This window comes from Lissotriton vulgaris, chromosome 12, assembly GCF_964263255.1.
Source record: "Lissotriton vulgaris chromosome 12, aLisVul1.2, whole genome shotgun sequence".
NCBI classification, from domain to species: Eukaryota; Metazoa; Chordata; class Amphibia; order Caudata; family Salamandridae; genus Lissotriton; species Lissotriton vulgaris.
Window position 1 is genome coordinate 624,247,774 of NC_141700.1, and position 23,427 is coordinate 624,271,200.

A 23,427-nucleotide genomic window follows, 5' to 3' on the forward strand; every position below is an offset into this window, starting at 1 on the left:
CTCATCGTCTACCTCTTCTCCGTAGTAAGATTCTTGACCAGAGGCTGGGTCGGAGAAGTGCTCCGGTTCCTCCTCTAGAAGGCCCTAGTCGTCCCCATCATCATAGATATCCTCCACATCCGACGTTTTCTGCGCCGGTAGCCTCGCCTCACGTCGAAGAGCGAGCGCCTCTTCCGACCTGAATCTCGAACAGGCCAAGCAACTCCCCTCGTCGTGGTCTGGAGACAGACATTTGTTGCACACCGGGTGCACGTCTGAGAGAGGATACTTCACGTTACAGACTGGGCAACGTTTACACGGGGCCTGGAATTCCATCGTCAATGTCAATCTTCAAATGGGCCTAAAAAGCTGGGAGCACACGTGCTCAAGTATCCGGGAACCAGATAAGTCAACTCAGAACCGAACGAAGTACAATACCGACGCTTAAAAAGGCCTTTTGGCCTGAAGAAAACAAGTTTTTTCTATAGGTTCCGAACTAGAGTCTCAGAACACATCCGAACCCAATGGCGGAAAAAAACAATCTGAGGATGGAGATGATGCCCATGCGCACTGTAGTCCAGGGGAGGAGCCACCTATCTCGTGATACTTCGAAGACTCTTCCAGGACAACAAGGTGCAATCATCCCGACCCAACACTAGGCGGCGATCTATGCACAAGATATGAATTTAGCGGCACACATGCCTCGAACATTATTTTATGACCAGTACCCAGTTCTAGGAAGTGCAAATGGATAGTATCAGGACTCTCTTGAGTCTACTCCAGCCTAAAAGCTGCCCTGAGGAAACAGGCCGCACTCCGCTCGAAGAAAGCGGACCTGACAACCATTCATTCCATCACCTATGCTGTCCCTATCTTAAAATCATACGGGGATGCGAAACTGCAACCATACTTAAAGTCAGCATTAACAAAGGAAACCAGGCAATGTTTCCTCAGAGCCTAACTCATGGTCCTACCATATAAAGAATTCCATCTAGTCTGGGCAGGCAAACCAGAGAACACACCCAGTAGATTCTGGGAGTATTAAAGAGAATCCATGTTACATTTATTATGCGTCTGTCCGGAGCTTTTATCTGCACGTCCCACTTTACTAAATGAGATATTGACGTCAAATGGTGTCTCCACCTGCAAGGCGGTGTTGGAATTTTGCATGACAACTTCTGTTCCCATGCACTTGCCTCACTTTGGGAAATTTGTTAACAACATTTCTGTCGCCATCCGGGGGCAAAAGACTTGATTGTGTTGGTCACGGTTACTGCCGAAGTATCAACATTTGAAAGTTTTTATATTTGTTCTTGTAATCTGTAATATTTGTATTGCTCGGTTTTCATCTCAGATTGGGGTTTATTTTTTTAAGTGATTGTATTGCCACTTTTAATGATTTACTGCGATTAAATGTGTCAATTTTAATTCATTTTTACAAATAAAACTATTCATTCAGTCCTTGTACTTCCCCACCCAGTTAATTTTGCGGAGCATGCAGGCTAAAACACATTGTGCCAACCTTTACGGTGTGCCTGCTTTTCTACCACTCTAAACAACTACCTCCACATCTCTCTGGACTAATATACATCTACACTTAAACAAATTAAGAAAAAGATTTTCTTTAGGCATTCTACAAAACATGCTAGAAGCGTATTGTAGTGTCAACTACATTTCCTACAATTGCCATGTAAAGCATTCCCTAATTTTAGCAGAAAGATTTTAAAACTTGAGGCTGGTAGTATCTAGTAAGTTTCTCTGCGTGTAACTTTCTACAAAACCTGACCAATTGTAGAGAATGCAATCGCTCATGCAATTTTAGCAAAATTATCAAAGGGGAAAAATTATTTATTAGCTTACCTGGGCAACGTTCATTTTGGTAGTACTACATCATAGAGTTTGTAAAGCACACATTTGTCACTGCAGTATTTTCTGATGCTTGGGCAAACTTTGAGAAGCCAGACAACTGAGTATTTTTTAAGCCACAGGTGAAACAGTCCAGACAAAAGCAAGGTGATTTTCTGTAATCTGGGTGGGCTAAAGTCGTGCCGCCACAAGGAAATATGCACAGTATAGGCTTCACCACCAGCTCAGATATTACACTGGCGATTTTAATGTAACACATACATTTAGTCTGAGAACAGTGTGAATGCTGAATGTAAAGCTCTCCTGTCAATACCTTAAATGTATAAACAGAGCTATTAGTGGTAAGTGTAAAGTTTACAGCATTGGAATAATATCTGGTGGACAAAGATACACCTGAAATTTGTATTCAATGAAGTCACAGAGAAGATAATTATCATTGCAAGAAAGCAGCTATTATATACATAATGAAACAATGGTATTAGTTAAATTTGCAGTAAGGCTGTTCGCACATAGACTAGTAGAAACACTGAAAGAGGCAGGAGTCAATCACAACATTCCCAAAGTAACCTGGTTAGTGGTCCATGAGAAATCTTACAAAGGAACAATTCTAGGCTCTACTTTAATTTGTGTAACGACTCCCAAGTTTGAGAGTGGGCAATATTTATCTGAAGAGGGTGATTCTTTTCATAGACCTTCAGTTTCACATTTCTGTGATCAATGCCCTGGTTCAAGATGCTATGGAAGATCATGGCTTTGAAAATCTTTCACACCTTTCCCTTTCTAATAATGAATCCTTGTTCGCGTCAACCTGGAGAAATTAATAAGTGGAGATATAGAAGAGTATGGCAGATGGCCTGAAGCTCCCAGAGCCTCAGTATGAGACAGCTGCGGCAGTGGAGACAGCACTGGGGCTGGTATGTGGGCTGGGGACCTACTACCTAGACGTAATTCGTAGAATGTGGGGGTTTTAACAGGTTACTGTGTGGCTCCAGGTAGTGGTGCCACACTGCATCTCAGAAAATCCCGAACTGTTCAGAAGGAAACTGGAGGTGAAGAAGGAAACCTGGAAGCCTAAGGCCCTGTAATTTTCAGAAGTAACTGTGTGGCATCTAGACATCGAACTACTGTCCCTGTATGGGGCAGGGCGAGGGAGCGAAAATGAGTATGGATGAGAGGCCACGGTCCTGAGAAAACAAGTGACCGAGTATCTGAGGTCAGTGAGACCAATGAAGTAGACATCAATGACAAAAGGGGAAAAAAATTCGAATTGACTAGTCCCAGGCAGGACAAGAAAATATTAAGCAGAAAATCACCACGTTTAAAAACAGCTGCAAATCCCCTCAACTAGAAGAAAAATATGGAGGTGTGTGACTTAATGGGCTCGTGGGAGGTAGAAGCTAGTCACAAGTTCACAACCAAGAGCCTGGATGACAAAATGAATTATTTCAGTGCAATCGGTGCTCAGCTGCTGCTCAGGACATCTCGCAAGTACAGCAGTGGGCGGGGCGTTTAGAAGGGATACATGTACTTTTACCAGGATAATCCACAATGGCTCTCTGGGTGACAACATTCAACAGGCCAGTGGCCTCGAGATACACTGTCGAGGGGTCAGGAAGAAGAGGCGGTCCTGGATTCAGCTCAAACCATCATTTTTCGTTTAGCTGTAGCTAATCGTTAAGCTAAAACACGTTGGAAAAAACAGATCTGCAAGTTTAACCTTTCACTAGAAGCACGTTCCCTGGAAAGGAAAGGACTGCACTTCAGTAAACAAAACTGAAATCAGGCAAAAAACGTTCTTTTCTCCTAACACGCGTGTGAAAAAGACAGAACTTTCAGGGTTGGTTGAACTGAAAAGCCGCCCTCGCGACAGCTGGGAAGGGCACTCCTGGCACGAGGGTGAGATGGGAATTATGTGTGCGTGCCATTCTAAAACTGGAACCAGCCGCAGCCAGGTCCCTCCAGTCACCGAGAAGCCGTCCAAAGGGGCGAAGAAATACACCACAAAAGTGACGTGGATCCAGAAGAGCATTAAACGTGTTCACAGAGTTACCGAGCGAGAGGCGTTTCACGCCACTGGGCACATCGACTCAACCGTTTTTATTAGGCAACTAATACATTGATCTCAGGTCAGTTCTTAACATTGAATACAGGAAAACAGAAGGTGTTACTTTAAAGAACTTCACTATTTTCCTGCTGATGTTACATAATAAAATACAGTTGTCAACATAACATGATAACATAACAGAACACAACATAGTTGTCTCAAAGACAACACAATTTTACACAATGCTAAGCAATGACTGTGTATTAGTCCAGCAATCGTTATTGACCTCCTTGAGTTGAGGTTGAGTGGCGACTGTTAACTGCATTTAATTTGTCAACCAAAGTTGTGACTGTCACGGACTATCCGGCAACCTTCCACAAAGTTTTACGCCGGGCACTGGGACAAATTTGTGGCATGGTTTGAAGTCCGCACAACAGCACCTTTGCAAGCCAAACTGGATATGTTTTTATTCGTTTTGTCTTTGACCAAGCAAGGTACTATTCTAGGTTATTTATTGGCCCTTTTGGCATTTCTGTGTTTATTGGACCAAGTGTCCTTTTTTTTTTAAATCACCAGCTGTTGTGCATTTTCTTAAATGTTTGACACACATGTTCCCTCCCAGACCTTTTGTGATGCTAGAGTGTGACCTTAGTTTGGTCCTTACATTTCTTGTGTGTGCACCCTTTGAGTCAATACACAGCCGCTTGTTGCGTCTTCAGGCCCTCAAGACTGCCTTCTTCGTTTTGACGTCTTCAGCTCATCGCATGAGTGAGTTCTCCCAGTGTAACTGCCATGCACCACTTTTTTTCCAGACCAACTGGTGCTGAAGACTAGGCAGTCTTGCCAAAAGTCATACCTTTTCAATGCTGGGCAGTCCATCACCCTCCCAAAATTCTTTGTCTTGCCTCACTTCTTAAAAGAGGAGAAGAGAATCCATTAAAAAGAGAATGAAACTTTTATAGCGATTGCATCAAAGACCTTCAGTGAACAATCTGCATTTGGTGGGGGGTTCATTGCAGGCAAAGAAAGGTAATGTGGTGCAGAAAAGGACTGTCAAGGTGGATAGCCCTTTGCATTACGAGCTGATAAAGTTTGGTTAAAAATCAGGCTTCGGACTACCCATTCCACCAGGACCGAGGCTACCACCACTGCATTGGCACGCCAAGTGCCTGTCATTGACATTTTTCAGGTCACGGCGTGGACATCAGTGCACATGTTCACAAAGCACTACTGCCTGAGAGACAGGTCCGACTGGAAGGGACTGCACAACTTTTTGGTCTGAACCCACTTCGCTGTGCCTCCGTCTTTGATATCTATTCTAATTGTGAGGAATCTGCTGTTGGAAGTATCTATCAGAAAACTTTACATACTTTTGGTAAAGCTCAACCGCAAGAACCAACAACCTCAAAAGGAACAAATTTCCTAGCTGAACCTCACGACGTCCTGCTTGTTGTTTGTGTGTTCATCAAACCCACCGTGTGTGTGATGGCAGTCAGGGGCGCAACTAGGTCTTAATTTCGGGGGGGGAGGGGGGGCTAACATGGCAGAGGAAGGGGCGTGGCTAATGTAAATTAATGGGGTGGAGCTAAAATGGCAGATAATCAGGATCGGTTAATGCGCAGGTCAAGCTGAGAAAAAAATGTGGTGAATTCTGCATTTGAAACTGGACAACAATTAAAGCACACATTTTTGTTAGTTTGATGCATTGCCCCCCAAAACCCATACTCACCCTGAATCTTAAAATTACCCCTGGCACACCAAAACACATACCCACGCTGAACCCTAAAATTAACCCCCTCACACCCTAAAACACATACCCGCCCTGAAATCTATAATTACCCCTGGCACCCCAAAACCCATACCCATCCTATCCCTAAAATTATCCCTCCCCGGCACCCCAAAACCCATACCCACCCACACCCTAAAATTACCCCCTGGCACCCTAAAACCCAATACCACCCTGAACCCTAAAATCACACCCCTGGAGCCCCAAAACCCATACCCGCCCTGAACCTTAAATTACCCCTGGCACCCCAGAAACCATACCCATGCTGAACCATAAATTCCCCCTTGCCCCCCAAAATCCAAACCCACCCTGAATCTTAAAATTACCCCAGGCACCCCAAAACCCATACCCATGCTGAACCATAAATTCCCATCTGGCACCCCATAACCCATACCCACCATGAACCCTAAAATAGCCCCCTAACATCCCAAACCCACACCTGCCCTAAACCCTAAAATATCCCCTGGCACTATAAAACACATACCCACGCTGAACCCTAAAATTAATCCCATGGCACCTCAAAACCCACACCCACCCTGAACCTTAAAATTACCCCTGGCACCCCAAACCCCATACCCATGCTGAACCATAAATGACCCCAGCAACCCATAACCCACACCCTCCCTGAACCATAAATTCCCCACTGGCACCCCAAAACTCACACCTGCCCTGAACCCTAAAATTACCCCTGGCACACCAAAACACATACCCACGCTGAACCCCAAAATGTCCCCTGGCACCCCAAAACCCATACCTACCCTGAACCCTAAAATTGCCCCCTAGAACCCCAAAACCCATACCCGCTCAGAACCCTAAAATTACCCCCTGGCACCCCAATCCGTAACCCACCCGTAACCCACCCTGAACCATAAAATTACTCACTGGCACCCCAAAAGCCACACCCACCCTGAACTCTAAAATTACCCACTAGCACCCCAAAAAAAAATGAACACTACAAACTTACACTACATTTGCATATTTGGAGGGGACTGTCCTCTTTGACGTTTCTATGTATGTAAGTCAAGAACAACATTCACAGTAACCTAGATATGCAGGCAGTAGGTAATGCTGTGCTGAAAAATGCATTAAAATTACTGGAACTTACACAAAAAACTGCTGCCTGCTCTTCTGATACTATACTGCGGAGTCTGGCTGATCAGCAGCACTGTGTCCTGGCATCCAGCCCCTCCCGAAGGTCTCACTGTGTAGATCAATGTGGGTCAAATGCACAGACAGCAGGGGGAAAGGGATGGCCAGTGCAGGTGAAGCTTTTCCTTTGTAAATTAATTCCTGCTGGCGTCATAGGGTTTGCGGTCTGTGCACTTGTATGGAATACACATCTATACAAGTTCACAGACAGCATACCCTGGGCTAAGATGCCAGCAGAAATTCCTTTACAAAGGAAAAGCATCACCTTAACTGGCCATGCCTTCCCCCTGCTGTGCACATCTTCACACCCCATGCTCACAACCCATCAAGTGCTTAGGTAAAATCCCTGCCTTCAGGCAAGGATTTCACCTCTGCTCCCCTCTAAAGGAAAACAAGAGGTCAAGGCAGGGGGGTTCACTCGCTGAAACTGTTCAGAGGCTGGCTGTCTGGCTCGGGCTGCTGGGCCTCTCAGAAAGCATTTAAAAAATCACTTTCTCGGATCGGATGCGCAGCCTTCCTGCACCATTTCAGTGCGTGTAATCTTAGCCCGGGCAGAGGAGGTGACGGGGGGGGGGGGGGGGGGGGGGGGGGCTGAAGCCCGGTGAGACCAATGGGTGTTGCGCGCCTGATGGCAGTGGTGTTGTCTGTGAAAACCTGTACCTGCCTCCCCTGTACCTGCCTCCCCTTGATGGAGTTGGGAAGGCCATAACACTAGACGAATGTCCAGCAACTGTAACAAATTGATATGGAGTCAGGCTTCCACCAGAGACCAGAGTCCTCTGAGCTCCAACTCTCCCAGATGACCTGCTGTAAGAAATTGGATTATTATGTGGGGTGGGGGTAGTGACTACCCGCCTCAAGGTACAATCACAACCCTTGTGAACCCTGAAAGTCAATAAATTAACTTGAGCTCCACCCCCTGGTAGCTATGGCACAAAGCAGACAGGCTTAATTGGGGCAGTGTGTAAAGTATTTATGAAGTACCAAAACAGTAATAAAGTGAAAACAACATAAGAAGAATACCTACACAAATTCGAAAAATTAGTAAAAGTTAAAGTGACACAAAAATGACAAATCCCATATGCAGAACCTGAGATAAGAATGTTTAAAGTTTTAAATAGGAATAGCACCAAGAAGAATAAAGTCCTAATTATAGTCAATGGTCGCAGTAGACCAGGACCTAGGTGTAATTTGAGGCTGAATGCGATGGAGAATAGGTCAGATACACCAACCGTATTTGTCCTGGTCAAAGATTTTACCTTCCGAGTTTAGTCCTGTAAGTCTCAGTCCACCACAGGAATACATTCCTAAAGCCCCCTGGTTCCTAGATGAAGCAGTTAGAGACTCACAGGGTGTCCAGCAGAGGGCAGCAGAAGGGTCCAGTGCCACTGGTCAGCTGAGCAGTTACAAGAGAGGCCACTTGTAACTTGTTGCAACCCTGCAGCAGAACGGACCTTTAGCGTCCACTTCTTTGTCCTGGGTACGGGAGGAAGCAGTTTCAGTCTTCAGGGCTCCTCTTCAAATCGCATGCAGCATTTCCAGTCCTCCTCTGTTCCTTTCTCAAGTGGAGCATGGTTCTTGGGTGGGTGGCTGCAGTTGCCACATTTATGCCTGGCATGAGCCTGTGACTAGGAATGACTCCTAGGCACACCCAAACTAATGGGGTAAAAGTTCCCTGGGCCAACCATACTTCCTTTGGGCATTTTCAAGATGTCAAAAGTCTTCAGCCACACTCAAATGAGCTCCAAAGGCTACGGGTGTGTTTGATGAACAAACTATGGTAATCCTAGGTTTTATCTATCTAAAACTAAAATCCAGTTTTAAGCAGCTACTGCACCAACAATAAACCCAGAAACATAAGTCTGGTAGAACAAGAGTAGGGGTTTCCAGCAGAAGACAGTGGATACACAGGAATTATTTTGGCATCCTGTTTCCCTTTCTTTCAAGTGATCCTGCAGTATTCTTTGTAAAACACAACAGACCTGTCAAGCAGGATTTGACACCTAAGCAGGAGTAGATACTAAGGTAACAAATTATGCTCACAGTCCCCACCCTGCATACTCTGAAGTTCAAAGGAGTTATCTCTGCCTAGTCGGATTAGTCCATTGTTTACTTTTGGGAAGCATGTCACACCTATTCAAATGGTAATCCCTGTTAGGGAGAAGTGGGAGAGCGAATGTAAATGTAAATGTAGCCTCTACTAATTAGCGGGGTAAAGTGCATAAAGTTCTAAAGTCAGCAAAAATATAGGGGCCAGCAAAAGGAGAAATATATGTGGTGACCATGCAGAAAATTCAGATGTCCTACACCTCTCCACTGTAGCAGGGACTAATCTGCCACCACCATCCGCTCAGAGTTGGGATAGAAAGGAGTCTGCCACTGGTCAGGTTGCAGTCGAGCAGCCACTACTGCAGATCTTGTGTAGCCCCGTTCACAACCTGGATGACATTGGACAGGTTTCCATGTGCTGGGCTCACAGAGACTTCTGATCCCAATGCTGAGGGCAAATATGCCACCCAGTGCAGTGGACAAGCAGAATGCATGAGACTAACAAGCCTCAGAACAGTCCTCATCAAGATCCAGGACAGAGGATGAAACGTTGCGATCAGAAACCAAATATACCTGACTTTTTGCAACGGAGGAAAGGGAATGAACTCTACCTTGTCCAAGACAGATCCTATAAAAGAAAGTTCTTGCACTGGAGTCAGGTGTGACTTTGGCACATTGATCGAGAACACCAACAATGTCAGGAGGCTCGCCCACATCTGGAGTTGGTTTACGACTGACTATAGCAAGCCTGTCTACAACAGCTAGGTGTCTACTTAGGGGGAGACTGGTATCCCCAGCCGCTGAAGATAGGTGGCGACCACTCCCATCATTTTTAAGAACACCTGAGGGGCATTGGTAAGGACGAATGAGAGTACAGCAAACTAAAAGTGCTCTTGGCCAACCTTGTTACTGTTGTGGAACTGCCGGACAAGTACCTGAAAGTACACATCCTGGGGGACCAAGACCACCATCCATGCACCAGGATGCAGGGTAGGCAGAATTTGGGCCTGTGTGAGCATTTTGAATTTGCCGTTTTACACATCGGCTTTCAGAAAGAGAATTTCTAAAACAGGACAAAGGCATCTATCGTTCTTCGCATGATGAAATACCGGGAATAACAACCCATCCTATTTCCCAGCTTGGAATCCTCTAAATGGCCCCTTTGGACAGTAAAGGGACGCCTTGACATCACCGTAAAAACCTATGGATTGAATCCACACATAACGAACAGAGCACTACACTAGCGCAAATTCTCAATCCCAAGTAATAAGCACGAATTGCATGTTTAGAAACATCCTGAAAGGTTTGAGTCAAGGTGGCCCTACTTTTGTCTGTGACCGCCAGAGGGCACCTGTATATGGTCAAAGAGGCATTTCATGCGGACTGACTTCAAGCCTAGGCTGGTTGAATAGAACATCTGCATTCAGAACGCATCAATCCTTTTTGACACTCCATTTGTGTGGGGGGGGGGGCAAGTTGGTGGCTTCGTTGGATGGCAGTAAGGGCTTAAAAGGCTGCAGGACTTCTGTAAAGACGTTTGAATGAACTTAAACAGAAGGCAGTTCTATGTCCTGAACATCAGCAGCACGTCAAATTATCACAGCAAAGGAGGCACTATCTTCTGTTTGTGGGCCAAGGAGTGAATAATTAGCCCCATTTCATGGAAAGTATCAAGCCCATTGGCCTCCTATAAATCCATGTATAAACAGGCATCAACATAATGTGCAAGTAAAATTATCACCATGAACTCCATTGTCCTCTCCGGGTGTGGGCAAACTCTGTTTACAACTGGAACCAGAAAGACGAAGTCTCGGAGTAAAACACCTCAGTACTGAAGGATATTGCCTGAATCAGGCGGTATTTAAAGTGGATTAGCTGGAATGGAGTCGGAATGCAAGTTTGGGCGACGTAGAGACCGATTTAGCTCTGTGTTGGACATCGGATGTCTCTTTTGGCAATATCAGGAATGGTGTATATGAAAAAGGGACCAGTGTACCTCTGAGCCAGAATGGAAGCTGTCACTGGAGTCTGTGTGGAACCCAAGATGGATTCTAGGAGCTTAGTCAGTGCTGAGGACAGATATGCTGGGTATAACCTGACTGAAGGCTCCTGGAGCTCCTTGGGGCGTGAGGAGCACCAGAGGGAGACACAAGAGTGCCAAAAATACTCAGCATGTCCTCAAATGCCTTGACCTGCTGCAGCCACAACTCAGTAATCTCAGAAGGGACTACAGCAACTACTGTGGAAGCTCCAAGAACAGCAGCAACAACTGCAAGGACGAGGCAACGGCGGCAGTCACGAGGAAAGGATAGCAGCCCAGACAATATGCACCCTCACAGCAGCAACAACTGCCACAAGGGCAACATCTGCAAGCACAGCAGTGGTCACAGGAGTGAACTCCGTTGTAAACACAGCATGAACCAAAGCAGCCACAATCACTTCAAACTCTACAGCTGCAACTAACGAAGCCACAATAGATGTGATCACAGTCACTATCCACTTTGCAGCAGCAAAATCCAAGGCAGGAAAAAGTGTCCTAACCACAGCAGTGACAACTGCAATACCAGGAAGAACAGCAGCAACAGCTTCCACTACAGGCCTACAAGAGCCACAGTGCAAGCAAAGCAGGGATCGTTTCATAGCAGCAATGACAGCAAGGAGTTCAGCTACGACAACGCCAGGATCAAAGCAATGTCAACAGCTATAACTACAACAGTGACAACTACAGCAGCCACATTAGCTTTTAGTACAGTAAGGACCAAGTCAGCATCTACAGCTGTGACCACGGCCATTATAAGAGTATAAAAACCTGTAACAGAAGTTACAGGCACAGATGAAACCACTGCTGTGATGACATCTTTCACCACAGCTGTAATCATATCAGGGATCACATTAGCGGCCACAGCTTTCACCACAACAGCCCCAACCACAGCTGTAACCACACCAAAGGCAAAAACTGCCACCATGACATGGACAGCAAGCAACAGCAACCACAAGAGCATTGACCGCAGCTATAGCTTCAGAAGAGACAACAGCTGCAACAACTGTCACAACAGAAGAAACTACAGCTCCTGCAACTGCAGTGACACCAGTAGAAATCCAGCAGTGACCACAGTTGCCAACATGTTAGCAACAGCTGCCAGACAAAAACATCAGCATTGACAGCAGCAACAACGAAGAAAGAAAAAAAAGTGACGAATGGATTTAATTTGTTTCAGTCTCTGGTAACTATTTGTAGCCGCATTCCAGTCCATCTATTTTTGTTAACGGAGCCACTAAAGGCAGAGAGCACCAAATGGAAATGCACAGCCCAAACTATTCAGCTGTAGCCCCTTGTTACGTGAATTCAAGAAATCCCGGACTGATTTCAGTCTATAAGGTGCATCACTGAAATATAGTTTGAGATGGTTACAATGAGCATGTGGCCGGTGTCTCGGTATACCTTTTGCACTTAAGATGTCTTACTAAGAAAAACAAACAAGCTTTGGCAAACACAAGTGGCCCGTCTTTAATATCCTGTTTTTATTCCCCGGGTCAGTGTTATGCCCGCAATTGTGTGGCCAATAAAACACTCTGGTTTTCCAGTTTGTATCAAAATGCTTCATAGCACTTAAGTCTACAGTTACTGTTCTCCTATCTTAAGGGCAATGCACTCATTTTTGAAGCCCCATATAAACAATTAATCTCTACTTTATATCAATCATAGTTTCTCGCTTTGCTATCAGTATTGTTTGACGACAGGTATAGAAGCTATTGCAAGAGGTTTCTTTTTACTGTGGTGATTCTCGCTATCCATCAAAGGGAGCGATTCCACCACATATTCACATGTCTTTCTAAATTCCCCAAAGGCTTGGCATTTGTCTGTGCATCTAATTATTTTGGCATAGTGGGGCTGCGCGTCCCAGACTACAAAGTCATAGATGAAGCAGCTGTTAGAACAGACACATTCAGTAACCTTTGAACAAAAAGGCAGTGTATTTCAGCACCTGCATCCATCTGTGGTATAACAAGGGAGTGACATCATATTCATGTGTGACAGGAAAAGGTGTTACAACATGCTGGGAGAACAAAGGCAGAGGAAAAGGAGTGGTGCTGGGAGCTGAACAGAAAGTAACTCCTGATCTGGGAGATGGTAGACTAAGCGATTTCCAGTTGGCGACAAAAACAGAAACATCCAGGCCACACAGTGTTAAATAGAAATGAAATGAGCATTACGGAGAGGAAAGTGGAAATGATGTAGACGTGTTTGGAAAAAGGGAACCTACATGTGTGTGCTGTTTACAGGAAGATGGGATAAAGTGAACACAGGTAGCTACGTCACATACGGCAGACTAGTGGAAGAAACAGTTCAGTAAATGTGCAGTTTATGCTGAAAACTTGGCAGTTTTGGTCGGGTCGTTTCTTCAGGCTGGCGTACTGTCAAAGGAATCAAACACTAAGGTCTGTCGACTTCCCTCCATGGCCAAGTTAGTGTGTCCACAGAGCAGGGTACTATTATCACTGAGACTGTCTCTACCTTAGAGAGGGAGATATGTCATCAGAGTGGTGGTTGGCATGAGGAATAGCACAGTGTCTCCTGCAGTATAATTGTATATCTTCAAAGACTTAAGTAGAGAGAGTCAGACCAAGTGATCTGAGCTGTTGCATCTCAGGAAGGAGTTTGTTGGCTTGTGTATGAAGGTGAATATGAGATTACCCTGCAAGATTGCGAGTCATCCATGAATAGTGTCCAAAAATTTTAAGTAGCAGCTGCTCAGATTTTTATTTATGAGGTTAAGGGGGGGAAGGAACTTGTGGCAGACTCTGGGATTTGATATTGGGTATGACTCACTTGGAATATCTGGGCCTTAGGGTTGGTTTGGGGTGAATGGCAGAGGATGTGTGTCTTATGATTGTTGGGATGAAAAGAATAGCTCTATTGAAATTTAGAGAACAAATGGAAGGTCAGTGGATTGCTGTGGAGGGTACAGAGAGGTGACTATCCCCTCTATCACTTCACACTTCACAAGCTCCGTCCATGTTTGCCTCCATCCCGGGTGCACTCAGGTACCCGAGGTTTGGCTAGCTTTCCTTAATCGGATAATGTAATGTTTCTCATATAAGGAAGTCTGACAGTTTTGTGATGTATGCTCCATTATTTGTGGCATTGTTTAGTTGGTTCCACTTTTTTCTGTGCGTTACACATTTAATAAAAATTATCTAAAAAATTCTCACTCAAAAAAAAAAAAAACATATCAAAGTAAACCCCAACCTACTGCTTCAAACAGCCCAGCTCCTACTCACCTGTTCTCTAGATCTGGCATGGTCAGATTCCTGGCAACAAAGCACATTTTGAGAGGGATCACCTTGCGGTCCTGAAAGTTGTGCAAATGCTTGGGTGATCCAGAATCCTCACTGATGCTTGTATTTGGGGAGTGATGGGAGGATCCTTCCCAAGATAATTCTGAAATCAGCGATGGCTTCTTCATATACGGCGATACCTCCCGGATATACTTCACTAAAAGGAGAAAGAATAAAGGAATATGTTTAGTGCTATCCCTCAGAGCAACAGAGGGCAATACATGATGCGAGGACAGACATTTTTGCAAGAACTTTATTATTACTGCACACTTACCTTTCTAAAGTGCAAATGTCAAAACTGGTTAGGTCTTCACATGGAAAATGGACGAGTACAAAACAAACATCTTTTTCTTCCTGGTCAATCTAGTCTGGCACCCATAATACTTTTGTCCCCTCATCAAACCTCTACAGAAACGTACCATCCATGCAGGAATAGAAATAATAAAGTCTGGAGTTAGACTACTGTGCTCCTGGGATCTGTGCCTTGTGGCCATCCTATCAACAATAAGGAGACAACAGAAAAGTGAATGACTCCGCCACAGTTTCAGACTTATGCTGAGCAATCCCTAAACCACTGAACGTCTGTATACTATCAACCACTACTGCAATGCCAGGAATCCCTCCTCATCAAAGGAAATTGAACGCTAATAGCCTGTACCTAGGCCTACCTGACTATCTCACTCAGTGTCTACAAGTAGTGCAGAACGATTTTTAGACCGAAGCCTAGATCTCAAATGAGTCCCATCCTCAAATCTCTGCACTGGCTTCGAATGAAAGAAAGGATCAAGTTCAAAGCCATGGTGATATTTTTTGAAGTACTCCATGGTTCAGGCGCTAAGTACCTTAAAATGCGTGTCGGTCGCTACATTCCGACTAGGACCGTAAGATCCTCTACTGCGGATCTTGCACGCATCCTCAAAATATGCCTAGCATTCATGGGGGGGGGGAGATCCTTCGGATTTCTGAGTGCACAAACATGGAACAGCCTACCTGCCTCATCGGGAGCCTCAGCTGACCTGTCAACATTCAGGAAACATCTTAAAACTTGGCTTTTCAAGAATTAATCTCACCTTAGTGACCTAACACCGGTGTCCACCTCAGCACCAGGACAGGCTATATCAAATCCTTTTCATTCATATAAGAGTAGAGAGGGATACAGTTTGCTATTATGTCGTACTAACCCCCCTTAGATTAAGTACTTCACTTGAATTATGTTAAATTATTTAATTTTCTTACACAGACACCCAATCTAAATCGAATCAAAAACCCAGTTCACTACACATTTTACGACTTGAGTTGTTGGGGAAAAAATGCATTTTGAACACCATCTGTCTGCTTTCTCCAACCCTAAAGGCTCTTTTCATTGACCATTACCAACCGAAGCCATCTGATGCACAGATCCCTCGCACCGCCAGGCTTATTACCCTTAAGAAAAGGACACGGTTTTGGCTTTTGTCCAGTGAAAAGATAGGGGAAACAAAGACCCGAAAGGAACCTGAATTGTACAAACCTCAATTTCAGGCCTCCATCACAGACTAACTTTGATTCGCAATAGACTAAAATCCCAGTTTTTAACTTGTAGCAACTGTCAGTGAATCTGCAAGTGACTGCAATCTCCACTCCAACATACCTAGCATTTTTTTTTTATTTGTTGGCCACAACTTCTCCCCTCAGTCCTTGCTATTTCATTCCTTCCCATACGTTTACCACTCCACACTCCTATGCACTCAGGTGAGCACTGGCAGTAGCAGATCCGTGACACTGCCATGTCAACAAAGTAACTGGTGTGCCCAATATTGCTGCTGGAGCAGTGTCCCTAGAAGGGTGCCATTAGCTCTTATGTTCTGAAGAAATGTCTGGGGCTGCAGATTCCACATCATCAGCATTTGGCACATTCACTGTACAATTAAACCAGAGTTAATTCACTTTGGTTTAGAGGCTGCTCCCGAGCCTTGAAATTACTTTGCAAATAGAGGAGGCCTGCCTCATTTATACACGGCAGGTCTCGTAAAAGGGGCCCATCTTGATGGAAGTTCAAGTTTTGAAACAACGATTTGAGGTATTTCTTGACAACATTCTGATATTTGACACCTATGGTCAGCTCACCAAGCCTGTTTGATATCCACCAGACTATGTGCAAAACTGTTGTCTGTAGATCTCTTCAGAACTAGAGCAGCTCCCGAAGGAATCTCCTCCACACCACCTCAAGCTGGAACCAGACTATTTCAAGTTCAAAAGAAAATTGAAGATTATACTATTCTATTCCGCTCGCACCCAGGATAGCACATTATCAGCCTTGTTGATTTCTTATATTGTTCCATCTCAAATTCAGTTTGTGAGGCTATTGCACGCAAGGGTGGGATGAACAACAACACAAAACTGGTGTAGTTTAAAGCTCACGCTTCTAATGCGGGGCAAAATACACAAGAACTTCACAGCCAAATGCTTTTATAAAAAAAGCAAGTTAATGTTTGCTCCAAACAGTCTTAACACAATGATAAAGGGACATACATACTGTGAAAGCTGGCTTTAGAGATTAAAACTTCTGAACTTTGAAGCCGAAAGCCATAGAAACACACTTTCCATGACAATGATTGGACTGTACTCAACTATTTGATTACGAGCAGAATGAAATGTGTTAGCAATTTCTGCTTCATGAAAACAATCTCGTAGGAGCTTTCAAAGAGCGTCTCTTTATGGCCAAAATGGCACTGTGCTTCGTGTGGGGGTGCTTTGGAATTGCGCTGGAGTCATCTGTGAGCAATGTCTGAAGCCTCTCCATAGGATAGCAAAGCGTGTAGAGAAGTGATAACAAATGCACTGCGAGCTTTAGAACAAATGCCTTTAAAATGGGTAGAACGTCATAGGTTGCAAGTATTTTATTCACACAATTGCGGCTGCTCTCACAGCAGGATTGGTGGGATAGCTACTAGAGATAAATCAGATATGGCAATTAACAAATTAGAGAACGAAAAGCAAAACACATCCAACCCAATACAAGACACGCTTGGACATCATCCTGAAACCGGATCAAGAACAAGTGGAGGTGTGGAAGGGATTCGACGTGGAGGAAGAATAGCTTGTGCCAAGTTTCCTAAGAATGCGCGTCACGATCCAAATACTGCCAAGTTTGTCCTTCCTTGTTAACTAGGCTCTTATCTAAATGCCTCTTGGGAAGAGAAGAACAAGGTCAGAGACTGGATTAAACGTTTGCAACGCGGCACGCACAAATGGCTTTGTAAGGCAACAAACACCAAGCGAGTCGACCAAACTCAGGAGGGTAGGTTCTTAAAAATCAGGATCAAACTTTGTTGGTATATTGACTTGATAAGGCAATCAGAACGCATATAAATGATTTCAGGTTTTTAAGGTTTCTGTAATTTTACTTTAAACTGCGAGAGTAACGGCCAGAGCTGCCGAGGAGGAACCAGGTTCGAGTCTCTCCGAAAACTCAACATCCTCAGATTCTGGGCCTAGCAACAATTATTGTGTCCTTGTGTCATGTAACCGCTGCTCATGTAAAGAACGCACTCTCCAATACCTTCGGGTCGAATTCGCGCTACAAAAAAAAGAAATTGAAAATTCCATACCGACTTGGGTCACACGTGCCTCAAGAACGGAAAGGCATGTGGGGCAACCGATAACTGCCTGGGTGGTCGATGCGCACTGCGCTGTGTTTTTCCACACTTTACGAGTTATGCTGGCCGGCGAAAACTGGCATTTACATCCCGAAAGGCTGCTGCAGTCTGACGACCATGTCGGCCCGCCTTATGCTAATGCAAAGAATCACGATGGGTCGGAACCGGCAGGCACAGCATGAAGTGCGTCACCTCAGCTCACTGCAATCCTGGACGCCCTTAGTGTTAGTGAGGCTTGGCACGAGGTCCGGCCGCTGTTTTCAGTCCGCACAGTTGAAGTCTCTAAACGGGCAAGGAGAATAGGCTGAGGGGGTGTTTCGACTGTTTACTGAAATGATTTCGCACAGGCCACACAACGACCTTCCTGCCTCGGCCTCGCGACGGATGGTCGTGTCCACCCACCCACTACACCCATCAGGATGAGTCACGCGAGAGCGGCAGCGGATTCCTTTCATGGCTTCAAGGAAGGGGTTAACAGGCCCCGCCTAGATGCGGCTAGCACTGGTAGTGAGTACGAAGGCGGTAGTGAGTACGAAGGCGCTACTGATGTGGGCGGGAGACTGCAAAAAATAACAGCAACGTGCCGCCGACTGCATAAACTCACAAATCTAGTCTCATTTGAGATTAATAATTCACCAACTGCTTAGTTTTGCTGCCTCCACATGGCCTAATCCAGGCTTCTCCAACGAGTAACGCGTGAGCTACTGGTAGCTCTCCAGTGACTTGTGAGTAGCTCTCCTTTGTACAGCCCAGACTGCTAAATTAGAAAGGTTTGCTGGTTGAATTATTATATGTATACCAAAATTGTAAAGGGTGAATTCACGATAAAAAAATTTATATTTCAGACCTACAGTTTTCCAAAACATATTTAAAGCTGACATTTGAATGATAAATCATGCAGCATTCGGAGAGTTATTGCCATATTATTACCTTGGTATGATTATTTTCGTGCCAGTGCCATCACAGATGTGGCTGTTGTGCATTACCCTTGTAGAAGCTTTCCAAACCGACAAAGCCCTTTTTAGAGCAAGCCTGGGCAGCGCATGCGCTGCTCTGAGACGCATGCTGTATTAGAGTATGGACTTGAAGTCCCGCCCACATTTGTCATGGGCTTGTGTCCTTGTCCTTCGTAAATGTTCGCTTCTGATTCCTTTATAGGCTTGTTAGTCCCTCCTTAGTACTGCTGTGTCTTCATTTGTAACCTCCCATGAGGGCTGGCCCTTTTACTTCTGTTGTTACACGATAGGTCTTATTAATCTGTAATGTACTATTTTCTTTAATGAGTTTCTCATACTGCAGGCACAAAATGCTTTCCTGCAACATGCAGTGCGCCATGCGCGCTTTCAATTTTCAAGCAGCCCGTGCCAATGCATTGAAATGAAATAGGTCTTGCATTTACAAGAGTTTGAGCTATTGGCATTGTAAATGACAATGCCTTTTATTTGTGTGTGATTATCAAAACAAATAAATAAAAAGGCATTTACAATGCCAATAGCTTAAACTCTCACAAATGCGAGTTCTATTGCATTGCAAATGCTGGTATCATCCCCTTTTGTATCGCTTTGTTCGCCCTAAATTGGCAGGGTATGCTCAGACGCGAGTCCCTTGCTCACTTGGCCACTGGATTCAAGATAGCCTGGCTGATGAGGATTAAGAATCCGAAACCGGTCCTAGGATGCTTGTTTCCGGTCCAGGGAAGACGTGGCTGGGAGTTTGGGCTGGACTGTTCCCGTGGGGCACGGGGTCAGACTGATTTGCATATGACCATGTCTGAACTGGGGTGGCTGAGTGAGCTAAAGAATGGTGATGGATTAACCCCAGATCAGTGGACTGGGGGTGAGTTTGATGTGCTCAAATGCTTCGTCCATCATCCCCTTTTGTATCGCTTTGTTCGCCCTAAATTGGCAGGGTATGATCAGACGTGAGTCCCTTGCTCACTTGGCCACTGGATTCAAGATAGACTGGCTGATGAGGATTAAGAATCCGAAACCAGTCCCAGGATGCTGGTTTCCGGTCCAGGGAAGACGTGGCTTGGCAGTTCGGGCTGGGCTGGTCCCCTTGGGGCATGGGGTCAGACTGATTTGCATATGGCCATGTCTGAACTGGGGTGGCTGAGTGAGCTAAAGAATGTTGATGGATTAACCCCAGATCAGTGGACTGGGGGTGAGTGTTTGATTTGCTCAAACACTCCGTCCATCACCCCCTTTTGTATCGGTATCATTACTGCGGACAATGCTGGCCTGAGATGATTACAGCAGGTAATCTTGCATTGGGTGGTCACTAATGTAATCTTGTCTCATGTGTACAGCACTGATAATATTAGTAGTTTAGGATGATTTTCATTGAACATAAGTAGCTCTTATTACTAAAATTTGAAGACCCCAGCCCTAATCTGACCCTAGCTCACAGGTAAGCATGCAACAAATGCAACTTTCTCTGCAGCTTCGTGACAACTTTTTTTTCTTCAGGAATATTAATTCCATTGCATCAACTGATGCAAACGAGGAATACAACTCCCAGAATGCATTAGGTTATTGAACGAAGGCTCAGACATAGACTTCTACATTTTTGCCAACATGACGTGTTATAGTGACATTTAGTAGCCCATTGATAGGATTCACACTTGCAGTTCCAGGAGTAACAAGCATGGGTGTCGCCTTTGGGGCCAAGACAGGAAGCAACACAGTGCAGATGCAGCAGAGAAAAACAAACAGGCGAGAGAGAGCTACATGAAGCGTTGGGAGAGAAAAGCAAATGGGACACAGCCATTGGTGAAGAAGCACATAGTCAAGAAATTAATGCGAGGGAGAAGCACACAAAAGTGAGCGTGTCACTAAGGACAATGAGGAGAAGCACTGGGGGGGGGGGGGGGGGGAGAAGGAGAGGGCAACATTGAGCATGGGGGAGAGAAGCAAACTTGGGAGAAAGCTGGAAAAGACATGCACTTTTGTGGATTGCTTAAGATAAATTAAAACAAGCATTGGCATAACCAATAGGTCTCGCCTTTGGGACGTTAGAAGTGGGGGCAAGTATATGTTGCATCTCCATATAGTGATCTGTACTGCTTTAGAGAACCAAGCACGTCAAAGGGCAGTGTGTTCAAATTCTAAAATCATACCGAATATCAAACCCACTGATTCTGTGTAACAATTCTACACCCCAAGTTATTATTGCTCAAGTTCTACAAACCACAAAACGAAGTGCACCTGTTTCAGTGAAAGATATTTGGAGCAAAGAATGAAGGACATATGTGGTACAGTCAAAAGATGCTGGCCTACTGGCTTAGAGGACTAATTCACCTTGAAAGAGCCCTGTATGTTAAATGTCTGGCCAAATATGTGAAAGCAAGTGGCTACTCTCAGTCTTTTATCCTTCAAAGGTCTGGAAAATGAACATTGGGCAACAATAAGCAGAGATATGTAATTGAGGCGACGCAACAGATTCAGCTGGGAATGAAAGCTTTACAAAATGGCCCTCTTACATTTTATGATAATCTAAACTTAAAATGGACGCTTTAAGCAATTTAGAAAAACGCCTCCTATGCTATAAATACCTTAAGACTCCTGCTCACGGGTCTCTCGATGAATGTAAGATCCTGCAGGTCGTCGTACCCAAACAAGCCTGGACTGCCAGAGCAACCCATCGTGGAGAAGGCGGTTGGATACATTTGGGAGGTTGAGCTTGAAAGTGCCTCAGAAACCCATGAAAAGTCCAGTCACATCGCACTAGTGGAAGTTAAGCAGGAGATCCGCTCAAGGTCAAGCCTGGCATGCATACTGGATGCGAGCCCCTCTTCCCAGTCGAACGTATTCGCTGGGGCTGGTATTAGGTAACCTACTCTCGAAGATGTGAAATCTCCCCTTGTGCCCCTGGTGGAGTGGCACAAGTACTGTTGAGACTGCAAATACCCACCCTGGTTCTGGCGTAGTGAGACACGGAGCACACCAGCGAACTCAGTGCCCCAGCCCATAAACTTTTTGTCGTAAAGGCAGGTGGCAAGGAATCCCGGATCCCCAAGAACGGATTCTTAAAGGCTGAATGGAGGAGTAGGCATGTTAGGTCCTTATGTTAAACCTGAATTGACTGGAGACCAGGCCCTCCTTTCTACCATAGAAGATGCACACGGTGAGCAGGTGGGACTCGCGGAGACAACCAACAATTCCCTGTGAGAACTAATATAAGCTACCAAATATAAAACAAGTACAAAAAATAACCCAGCAACTAGAAAATAACCCTGAGCGTGATCCTCAGGTTAAAACTGAAGCTAATCTATCCGATGAAAAGTAAGGACCTAACACATGCCATCCACCAATGTGACAAAACTATGTAAAAGGGGTTGACGTAATTTGGCATTCATGGGCATCACAATAATTGGTAAAAGGAAATGGTTAGCCCCCTAAATGCCACCTGTATCACAAACCTATTTCACCAAAGCAGGGGGCTGTTTGGTGGAGGGCCTCAAAGTGGTGCTCAGAAAGCCTTCTCAACTTCCCCCATATCTTTCAGGATGTTTAGCACCTATTTTCTTATTGCAGTAAACAGATTGGATTGCGGCCGCTGTGCATAGAAAGGGCTTCGTAGCCAACGGCTACAAGAAATGTCATTAATATTATTACCCGCTAACAAAAGGCAAGACTATTATTGAAAATAATTCCCCCTAAATTCCTTTTAGTCTGGGACACTACCCAACGTTAAGAAGAGGCAGAGGTAGAGATTCTCCTAAGGTAATATCACAAATTATATTCCCCTCTGCGTAGGAGAGGGGTACAAACCCTATGACTATCATACCTTTAACCAGAACGCAAGGTAGGGTGTTATAAAAGACCCTTAATTGCTACCAAAATCATGAACGCTGCCTCCCACGCTGGAGATTCCTGCAGCGGTCTCTCCGAGCACCTACAGGCTCTGTGGAAGGCAGCTCCCCAAAAACTAGTAAAGAATTAAAAAACGAGTCACATTCAGCTAACTGGGTAAACAAAACAAGTAAGTTTGGCTGTTTGGAGGGCGAGAAATTGTGAAAACACTGAGAACAGCTGAGATCGCCAAATCTGTCTCCATGGCAACGCACCGCTACAGGAACCTAGAGAAGCAAAACATCTACGTGAAGGAATAGAGTTTTGAAAATGCCTTTGATCGGGCAGTGCGATTCCTACGGCAGCCTAGTGGAACAAGCGCAGCCGCAAAGGAGTGTCAGGAATGCAGCTGGCATCCGGCCACGCTGCTGCTCGCTCCCGAGCGCCCTAGGCCAGGGGAGTGAACGTTTGGAGAGAAGGCGGGACATGCACTCGCCTTTGGCCAATTGCGTGCTGTCTTTCTTAGAAAGAAGCATGCAAATGCCAATAGGGGAAAAAAAAGCACACATGCGAGCATGTGTTCAGAGTTTAACGTCCTTACTAAAGGCCTCGCAGAGCAGCACATGCGCGCTGGCTCAGGCGAAATCTAAAAAGTGGAGTGGGAGAACAGAAGTACAAGGCAACTCATTGACTAAGCAGCAGGTAAATGAGAGCGAAAGTAAAGCCAACCAAAAGCAAGCAATGGGCGGGCTGTAAGGCACTCTATGTTCTTGTTAAGCCCAC

The 23,427-nt window shown here is 45.1% G+C and overlaps 1 protein-coding gene across 1 annotated transcript in view; it reads right to left on the bottom strand.

Annotated features, from left to right (window-relative positions):
• SNTB2 (syntrophin beta 2) overlaps positions 1–23,427 on the bottom strand; it is a 285,109-nt gene that overhangs the window by 176,537 nt on the left and 85,145 nt on the right. The window contains exon 2 of the mRNA XM_086945768.1: positions 14,157–14,370. Within this exon, the coding sequence (XP_086801894.1) occupies positions 14,157–14,370 (214 nt within the window). The remainder of the gene's footprint in view (positions 1–14,156; positions 14,371–23,427) is intronic.